The 11,012-nt window shown below is 36.7% G+C and overlaps 1 protein-coding gene across 1 annotated transcript; it reads right to left on the minus strand.

The window, feature by feature from the left end:
* Positions 1-553: 553 nt before the first annotated feature.
* Positions 554-7,218, minus strand: LOC143030660 (uncharacterized). The gene is made up of 3 exons (XM_076193836.1): positions 6,791-7,218; positions 5,743-5,876; positions 554-4,093 (listed from the first exon to the last, which is right to left on the minus strand). Exon 3 carries the CDS (start codon positions 3,865-3,867, stop codon positions 3,079-3,081), a length of 789 nt encoding a protein of 262 aa, XP_076049951.1. The 5' UTR covers positions 3,868-4,093; positions 5,743-5,876; positions 6,791-7,218; the 3' UTR covers positions 554-3,078.
* Between the last annotated feature and the right edge of the window lie 3,794 nt (positions 7,219-11,012).

Raw genomic sequence — 11,012 nt, forward strand, 5'->3', positions numbered from 1 at the left:
AAGAGAAAGAGGTGACCTACTGACCATCTACAGAATCATGAAAGGTATAGAAGTCCTTGACAGGGAGGACTTACTAAGTTAGGATAAGAGAAATACAAGGGGGCATAAGAAGAAACTCAAAAAGGACAGCTATAGAAGAGACCTGAAAAAAAAAAGTTTTCCACACAGAGAGGTAGATCTCTAGAACAAACAGGATGAAATGATAGTGTGCACGAAAACTATACATGAATTTAAAAGCAAACTAGATACTGTGAGATACAATGATATGCCAGCACAAGCATAGCTCCCCTTCCTGTAAAATACAACTGGGTTAGTACAACTGGGTAAATTTGTTTCTCTTTCTGTTATCATTTTGTATTTTTCTTGTTACATTGTATTTACTTCAGAATAATATTAAATATTCAATAAATAATATGGACCTTTAAGCAATTTTCTTTAATTTCACTCAATAATTATGTAGTTATTCATGATCAACAAGTATATACTACAATAAATTACACTACTGTGCACTGTGATAGGTGTGGATGAAAAAGGGTAAGTAATATGACCAACCTGTTTATTTTATTTCATACTTGTTCACATATTAATTGGGAATACACTATATAATGGATTCATGTTTAAACTTCAGCCCCTCTGAATTAGTAAATTAGTGTTGATTCCTAAAATAAAACTAAGATCCACTTCTACATCAGTAATAAGGATTATTGGCAAACATAAACACACATATATATGGAGATGAGGTGGCAATGAAGCTTTAAGGCTAGATTATGGAACTTCTGAACCAAATGTTTCTACCCCTTGGGCCTTGATCAATAGACTGATGAAAGAAGAAATTCAAGCTGTCAACACCTTTCATTGATTGGAATAGCCTCTCTCCTTGGGATGCAATGTTCTTGCTGGACCTCACCTCTTTCCCTACATCCCATATTCACCAACCATCACCTGTGCAGACATTTGTGCTAGGGACATAAAACCACCTCAGGAGTTGATGATATTTCCTGTGCCAATGCATACTGCCTCCAAAACTTTTTTTTTTCTTTCCCAGTCTGTTGTTAAGAATGTTGGCTTCTTCCCACTTTGGCATATGTTTTCCATCCAATGTGCCCACCAGCACATTTGATGACCTGAGGTGCATCTCGCACACCTCTGTTACTGACATATTATTTATTGCAGCCTACACAAGAATTTTTTTTTTTCTTGTAAATTTTCTTTTATATACAGCAGATTGGATACTGAAAAGTGTTGATGACTTGGCTTTCTCCCATCATCAGCCTACTGAAGATAAGCCCCATGGGTAAAAATATTTGGTTCTGAATAAAGCTCCTTGGTGTTTCATTGCCACCTCATCTTCATATTTTGTTGATCGCTATATATAAATATACATATGTTATATATATACTTATATGCAATACACATACATTATGTAAATCAAAAAAGAAAACAAGCAAAATAGCAATAACTTATGATAAAGTAACATTGTAGCATATTAGATACCTAACTTAATCAGTAATATTACAGCATGTTGCTCAGGTGTTTGTCTAAATGAATTGTAAAACTACAGTTTATTCCTTCTGATGAAATTAATGATTACAGTAGGGGAAATTGCTTCTACTCAAGTTTGAGATATATCCATGTCTTGGTTCTCTAGGTAATTAGTACTTGTCAGGTATGTAACATGAATATATTTTGATATGTAATGAAGTTACCAATTTCCTTCAATATATTGAGGAACTAAATCCAGTTTCCTGTGATTCTTAATTTTATATGTACATAAAACACACACACACACACATATATATACATATATATACATACATACATATACATATACTGTATGTTAGGCTTTTCATATTAATTTCTGATATTTGGCACAAGTTTTATGGTTCACCTGTGTTCTATTTCCGTTTGTCAAATTCTACTAAGATTTGGGTAATATAAAAAACAGTTTCTAAACGTTGTTGAATTAATAATTTATATAAATTTTATTTGTATTATCTGAGGTAGAGATTTAATACATGAATAATCTAAGGTTGTTGTGGTCTTTTTTTTTAGTGTTATTTCTAATACTTGGGTTTAATGTCCTTAACCACTTCTCATAATACATGAACAAAGGTGGATCACAACTTGTACCCTGAGGAACTTCATTTATAACATCCTTCCAGCTTGAAACACTACACAAAAAATGTGCTACCCTTGACCCTTCATTAAAATAGATACTTTAATACATCTAAAAAACATGTATGATGACACAGGAATATATATGAGATATAAATGTACTTCTGTATCTATTCAAGTCTTCCCAGTATACAAAACAGTTATGAAGATATCAAATTATACATATTAACACTTATGACTACACTGTAGCTAGTTGTTCCATTCCATTCCCTGCAATTTGTTTGCCTCATAGTTTGTAGTATGTATTGTTATTTCACCCCATTACCCATAAATTATTTGTTCCATGACAAATGCTTAAGACACTGCATTCATAAAATTTCTCTATAATCTTACACTATTTCATTATGCATCATCATGTATTTAGTTGTAAAATTCACTTGTGAATGAAATCAAAGATAATAACAATATTAGGTAATTCACTGTGATTTGCTTATGCAATACAGAAGCTCTGGTGTTCCACTTAGTTTTTAATACTGATAAGGAATAAGGCTGGTCTACGATTGTTGTGTGAATTTGGAGGGCTGACTCAGGAAGTACAAGAAAGAAATGTAACTAATCAAAAATTCACCATATTGAGGTATATAATCTCCTCAAAACTGAAGTGCATTCATATTCACTTGCCTTTTAACTGTGGTACTTTTCTGTATGGCAACTAGTAAAAACATGTAAGCCATATATTATCCCAGGCAAGGACCATTAGTCAGTGCTGTACATCCATAATGTCTTGACTGTTGAGGCAACAACCCACAACTACAGTTCCTGATCTATTTAGGACTCAAAAAGCAGCATGACCAATGTGAGTTATGTACCTTTGGAGATAACTTTTTCACATGCACCTTATGAAAAGACTCTTTAGATGAGGAAGGTCCATCACAAAGTCCACACTTCCTTGGAAAAGCTGCATCATAAAGGTTTATCCCCTGTGTGGTTCATCATATGCCTTTGGAGATGAATATTTCGTGAGAAACCTGCATTGCAAAGATCACACTTGAAAGGTTTCTCTCCTGTGTGGGTCATTATGTGCCTTTTGAGATCACCCTCTTGAGAGAAAGCTGCGTCACAAAGCTCACACTGGAATGGCCTCTCTCCTGTATGCATCATAGTGTGCTTTTTTAGATTACTCTTTATTGTGAATGCGGCATCACAAAGTTCACACTTGAAAGGCTTTTCTCCTGTGTGGGTCATCAAATGCCTTTGAAGATGAATCTTTTGTGAGAAAGCTGTATCACAAAGGTCACATTTGAAAGGTTTCTCTCCCGTGTGGGTCATTACGTGCCTTCCAAGATGACTCTTAGATGAGAAGGCTGCATCACAAAGGCCGCATTGGAAAGGCTTCTCTCCTGTGTGGGTCATTACATGATGCCTGAGAGTACTCCTATGTGAGAAAGCTGCATTGCAAAGGTCGCACTTAAAAGGCTTCTCTCCAGTGTGAGTCATCACATGCCTTCTAAGAACACCTTTATGTGAGAAAGCTACATTACACAGGCCACATTGGAAAGGCTTCTCTCCTGTGTGGTTCATCATGTGATGCCTAAGACTACCTCTATGTGAGAAAGCTGCATCACAAAGGTCACACTTGAAAGGCTTCTCTCCAGTATGTGTCATGACATGATATTTAAGTGTACCTTTGTGTGAGAAAGATGCATCACAAAGTTCACACTTAAAAGGTTTCTCTCCTGTGCTTGCCATCATGTGATAATTGAAACCCCTCTCTTACTGGCAGGTTGTATCACAAAAGTCACCATGCAAAGGCATCTTTCTTTTGTGGAATTTTACATGCATGCCAAGATTACTCTTATGGTAGCAAGTTGCATTGCATAGGCTACATTACAAAGTGTCTTCCTGCATTTGTTCAGGTCACTTTATTGTGAACATTTAGACTGTGTAGCTCATCCAATAAAATTGGGATATCCTTGTCCTGCCAAAGAGGAAAATTAACAAACTGATCAAATACACACTTAGTACTGGAATCTATTCAATCCAAATACCTAATTTACTCATTTGTAATTCTAAAATTATTATACAATTTTTTTTTTAAATGTGATATAAGAAATGTGGAAAATATGTACAGAAATAAATTTGTACACAGGACTTTTCATACCTAAATGGACTCTTCATACATTTCATATACACACACAGCAGTACCTGACAGGTATCTAACTGGAGATGAAATCAATAGATTATCACTGAGAAGACATACTGTATTGATAAAAAAGTGAATACAGTGAGTGGGTGCAATAAAATTCAACTTCTCACTCAAGAACATTCTTTATAAAAAAGAAGGAACCTTTCTACAGCCTCAGAAGTGGCTACCTCTTCTTACAATACTTTCATGAGTGACTGAACATTTTTCATGAAAGTGACTGAACATGGAGTAATCATACATCATAACAACTATGTTCCACCAACGTATGAAGTGCATGAGTATCTCAAACTCTTGATAACTGAAGACCCCATGATATAAAGTTAAGCAAGTTTGCAATCTTGTATCTAAACAGAGCTGAAGAATTGCTCAAGGTTCCCAAATCATCACCACAAATATTGATGGAGGCAGATATTCTAAGGTAACATTATTTTATTCTATTATTTTACTTATCTATTTAATTTCTTTTACAAACAAAGAGCCCACTGGTGATTTTAGAATAGTTAAGAAGGCACAGTGCTATTTCATTTGACCAAGCCAGGAAACATGCACCCAAATAAGGATTAGGTAACATGCACACCACCGAGGGAAGGAATCAAGGTTGGGTGATGCTTCCTTAACCATTTCAGTACGAGTCAAATTCATATGTATGCTGCATCACACTATTCGCATTATAGAATATCAAGTCACTGCTGTATTACTCATTCTCTTTTACTATGAGTAATAATAGACACAGAAAATATAATCAACTAGCTCACTGAATCCAGGGGTAACTCATGTACAACTACAAAAATACATATACCCTGTAATCAAGATGACTACGCCAGCATCCTCATGTATCCATTCATGCCTCATGATACCTATGTAAGCGTCATTGTACCAAAGTGGTTAAGGTGGTGGCACACTAGGTATTTCTCACTAGCATGCTACTTGCTTGCTTTACTAGCAATCTCTTGTGTATCCATCACGCAGAGAATGTTTTGGTGGTGACTTTTCGGCTAACAGCTATTGAAAACAATAACAAAGCTTTCCACTAACTATTCTCCTGCCTCCTCGTAAATGCGCACCATGTATCCCAATATGTATACTCTGAAAGACTGTGTAACAATATTTCAATTGCTAATACAATTACAAAAGCTACTGAAACTGAAGAAGCAGAAGAATAGACTATGGTTTCAGCCCTGGTTGGCAAGATGTAATGATAGAAATGTGTAGGCCTATGCCAAACTTTTCAATGGAGCTATTTTTACGAGATTATTACTATGGTAGTCAAAGAAAAAATAAATAATTAAATAGTTAAATAAATAAAATCATTACTGACTTTATATTTTCTTTAATGCTTGAATAAGTGTATAGTGACAATTGAAGATAGAGAATAAAAAACTCACACATAAACAATAATATGCACATCCAATTCTACTTACATTTCATACAAAAATCCCAGGAATGGTGGCTCATTGGAACACTTCATGATCAGGAAATCTTGCTGTTGGTTCTTCCTAGCAAACTATCCACTTTTCCCAGCAGCAAAAGTCAATAGCATGCTACTTCCTTTAGACTGCAATAATCAAAGCTATCAGTCTCAAAAAAATAAGTAAAATGCTAGCAAGAAATGCCTGGCATGCTCTCAAAGTTAATATGCTCTCCAGGTTAGGTCTTACCAGATTAGGTTAGGTCTAGCCGGGTGAAAGTGTTTCTGGTTACATCAAGTTATTTGTAGGAATCTCGCATATCTATATACACATATATTAGAAATGATTAATTTCCCTTAACCAAAATCCCGATTCCCAATGGGGTCCCCCCAAAGATTGTAAGGGGTGTGATTTTTTTTTTCTGATAAAAAAAAATATCTACTTTGTTCAAAACATTAGATACCAATGCAAAAATATAAAGCCTACAAAGAAAGACTAGTGTACTACATAAAATCTACACCATATATCTATCACTCAGGATTTTAGAACCTGATATGGCTTATATTGACTAAAGTAAATCTTAATTAACTTAAAATATGTGGTTCCACTTACTAATTGTATTAATGTTCTGTAACAACTGTATATTATAATATTCTGCAAATTATAGCACAACATTTTGTAGGCTACCATTTCTTTTGAAATGTGTACTGATAGCTTAATCAGAAGCGTGTTGATCTCACAATCACTTTGTTGTGGGTTTGAATCTCACACTCCTTTCTGATTCTCAGAAGAGAATGCTGCCAGCCCCAATAGTTCAAACACATCTATGCTCCTATCACCATCTGATAATTTCACTGTAATCTGAACATCCTAACCCCTAATAAGATTTAATTACTCAATAACTTACTCCCTCAATAAGTTTTGCAATACTAAACCTGTTTCGAAAGGCCAACCCTATATTCGGTTTCATCAGTGACCTACAGAATTACTACTAAAACTTTCAGCACCTAAAATGGTCAAATATTACATGATTAGTCTACAAATTATTTTTGTTCATTACCTGTGTAGTTTTCTTCTGCGTTTGTAAATTTCTAAACCCTTTGGGATCTTGCAAATATCAAATGAATCTAAAACATTCCTATAGATTTATACCAAGAAGTCTAGATTGCTTTACTTTGTAGTTTGTTTACTTTTTGGGTGAGATTGAAATTTATAACAAAAGAAAACTTAGAGATGAATTTTGAAGGGGAGACTATTCTTTTTGCACTTCCGGTTTTGAGATACCGCAAAACACAAACCAGTTTCAGTTTGAAATGTGATCAGCGATCTGTCCGTAGACGAGGCCTCAGCTGAGGTAACATTGCCCAAGCTACAGATGGAGTTTACGACTTCTAAGCAGCAGTCTCATCTTTTTCACTCTTCATCGGTCGGCACAGACGTAACACGCTGATAAGAGAAAAAAGTAAACTCAACCACATTATAAACACTCTTACTAACTAGATTATTTCATGAAATATATAATAACAGACGACACCAGTGCGAGAAGCATTGGGACACTACAGTACATGGCGACAGCAATCCAATTAGGCCAGTAATGCTCAAGGTTACGGCTATTTCTACAAAATTACCGACGTCACATTTCGACATTCAATTAAATTCAAGTGGCTGTAGGATCACCTAGGCCAGACCATCCTCTTTCTACGAGATCGATTATTGTGGGATGGAAATATGTTTATGTAAAAAGTGGGCTCTTGCCAATGAGCGCATTTAATATTTTTCTTTGTTCTATTTATATTATATTCATACTATTTCTATTATATTACCTATTTTATTCATCCACATAATTAGTTACTTATTTATCAATTTTTTTATTTATCTATTTATTTAATTTGTATCCACTTTTCATATATGTTTGACAGATACAAATTGAATTGAGATGAAGTTAGGAAGGTCGGAAATATTAGTAATACAAGAATTGTGGGTAAATGTTTTTTATGGGAGTGATGTTGTCCATGCAGTGTATTCACCTAGTTGTATCTTACGGAAAGGGGAACTATGCTCGTGCTGTCCCGTCTTTGTATCTCGCAGTGTCTAGTTTGCTCTTAAATCCGTGTGTAGTTTTTGCACACACTGTTTGTTCCAGATATCCACCACTCTGTGAGGAAAACTTTTTTTCAGGTCTTGTCTGTAACTATCCATTTTGAGTTTCTTATCATATCCCAATTGAATAAGTCCTCTCTATTATTTCTGTGCCTTTCATGATTGTGTAAATGGTCAGCAGGTCGCCTTTTTCTATTCTTTGTTCCAAAGTCAGTCATTTTAATTTAGCCTGTCTCTCCTCATATGACAGGTTTGAAAGTGTTGGGGCCATTTTCGTGGCTGTTCTCTGGATTCGTTCAATTTTCTTTATTTTCACATAAATAGTGAACAGTTGCTGGTAACCACTTAAGAAAAAGAAACACCGAAATCCCAAGCGCTTTCGTGTAATTCACATCCTCAGGGGGAGAATACAGACATAAGTACAATACAAAGACAATATAAACGGAAAAGTGTAAACCTAGGAGAGGTAACAAGGCGTCATACGGAACATTAGGAGAGGTCACAAGGCACCACACAGAAAAAGTAGGAGAGGTCACAAGGCCCCATATTGAACCACATGTAAATTTGTCCCTCTCTTGGGATTAACCAAAATCCCCTATACCGAATTGTTTTACAAATGTTCTCAATTATGTGATTATTTAGCGTAAATTATTAAAGCCAATACAGATGCTTGTGGATCTCCTCTGACCAACACCCCCCCCCCCAGTTGTATTCTTTTCTCTGAGCACTACTCTCAGTTTTCTGCCATGCAAGAAATCCTCCATCCAATTTAGTAATTTACTTTGTATACCTGTTTTAGTTTTTTAGTTTTTTCTTTTCTTTTTACTTTTTGTGTGCTGTTTTGTCTAGGGCTTTTTGTAAGTCAATGAAAGCATAATCAGCCTAGTTGAATCCACCTAGGTGTAGTATGTGGGGCTAAAGCAATGCTCATTTAGCAGTAGCTCTTTTACTCCCTTTATCAAAACCTTGCCATGAATTCTTTGTGTAGTAATGGCTTGGGTCATATTTTCATCTAATTTATCCCACAAAATCTCTTTTATGTGGAAAACTATACATCCTGACATCTGAAAACATCTCTTGTTGATCTTTCTTCTCATACCAGTAATTCTTTTCTGTCCCCTTTCTCCAAACCATTTCTAAGTTTGAATATGATTATCATGTCTTATCTCTTCGTCAAGTAATATGTTGTTTACACCGGAGATCATCTTGGTTGTCGCCTTTTGTATTTCTCTCAAATTTTTGGGCTTGGAAATAAGGAAACTATTGTTACTGCTGGCAACAAGGTGCAGTCACCCCCACGCCCATCCCCCCGCTCACCCACAGCACCAACAACAGGCAAAGCTACTGGTACAGCAATATTGCAGGACAGCTCCTCCACTGCCAGACTCCCCTACCCTGTCAGAACAGGAACTTCAACCTGCTCTGACAGAGCAGAGGTGTGGTTCATGCTGCCATGGCACAAGCTAACCCGATGGACTGCCACTTCACAACAGAGGAATTCTATCGGTTCGTAAGACGAGTAAAGACACTACCCCAGGTAATAACGGTATTCTTAATTCCTTCCTGAGGCAACTGGGGTCACCTGGTGAGTTGGCAGCACTGCCACTCGTTAATGCCTCTTGGGAGGTGGGGCGTCTCCATCTAGGATAAAAAGAGGCGAATGAGGTTTCTATTTCCAAGCCCAAGGACCCACGTAACTACAAGGTCCATGTCCCTCATGTCCAGCATTGGTAAAAAACACTCATCATATTACAATGACGCCCTCACAGGAGGGTGTGGCGCAGTTTGTCTGGCCACTGATGTGGTGACTGCGCTATGAAGAGTAAGTAACGGCAGATCCACGCTACAGGTGGAGCTTGCTACCATCTCCAAACAATGGATACCCTCTCTACTGCACACAGATTCAAGGAGTGCTACTGATGCCAATTCAGGACGGTTAAAAGTCAAAACAACGGGTGACGTCTGTACGTCTGCATAACGAAAGCCATTCCAGAACTCATTGAACCTTTCACCGTCAAGACAGGTCTGCCATATTTCACTGTATCCCCTGTCATATTGGGGTTCCAAGGAACACAACTGTAGGTGATTCTGCCAAGGCAGCGACGAGGTTCAGCAGGATCAACACTTCCCCTAACGCCGAAGATTAATACAAATCAAGGACATCAGCATAAAAGAAAATGATGGCCAGGGTCCACCATAGCAGCCTTACTGTTACTTCAGCCTCAATGCAGTAGTATTATCTCGTCACTAGGTGTGAGGCCACCAAACCTGTCTCCTCGTAGACGGGCAGAATTTATCATCAACAGGATCCACCATGGATACTGTTGTGGGTGACAAGTGCTACACACAGGGAGAGACAACCATGAATACTGCAAACTTTGTGGGGCTCTGGCAAAAGAAGCCCTGCACTACTACTACCTCCTAGAGTGCAGAACTACTGTCATTCTTCTCTTTGGCCTCACTCATCACACCACTAAGTGTGATGGGTGCAGATAAGAGGTGTAGGCTACTGTGTAGCAAAACAATATTTACTTTGTTCATTTTTATTCCACACTTGTTTACAGAACAATTTGAGTTTTATTATCTTAACACTATACCCATGGCCCTAAATTTACAATTCACATAAATGTCAAACACGAAGGTAAACCTCCTTTGTAGTATCACCATTATTTTAAAGAAAAATAAGTTTCAAATATTTGTTTAAGTATACTAAGTATGATTTGTTTCTAGTACTATGGTGCTAGTTTCATCACCACCAAGTCAACTTATTAACCAATGCCAAAGTGGGACCATCACTTGGACTAACCAACATTCTTCCTCCTCAAATTTATCTAATAATCCCAAATCATATAATCAAAAAACAAATGACCCATGAATGTATATCATAACTTCCAGCGACAGATAAGAAACCCCATGTGCAATGTATAATAACCCCAAAAAGAAGTCCATAACACTAGGAAGTACAATAAAAAAACACAATATGTCACAGCCTTACTCAACCACAGCAGAGATGGTCAATCTCAATCACAATACAACACTACATGCAACATTTAATAATCAGGTGTAGGGAGTAGTCCACATTCCCCACCATTAATCATACCACACCACAAGTAAGAAAAAATACAATCAAGAGTATAATCATAGGTTAATAAGAGTTTATCAGGTTAGAGAACCATAAATGA

The sequence above is a fragment of the Oratosquilla oratoria genome, chromosome 12 (genome assembly GCF_046742065.1).
Source record: "Oratosquilla oratoria isolate Oo_2021 chromosome 12, ASM4674206v1, whole genome shotgun sequence".
Lineage (NCBI taxonomy): Eukaryota > Metazoa > Arthropoda > Malacostraca > Stomatopoda > Squillidae > Oratosquilla > Oratosquilla oratoria.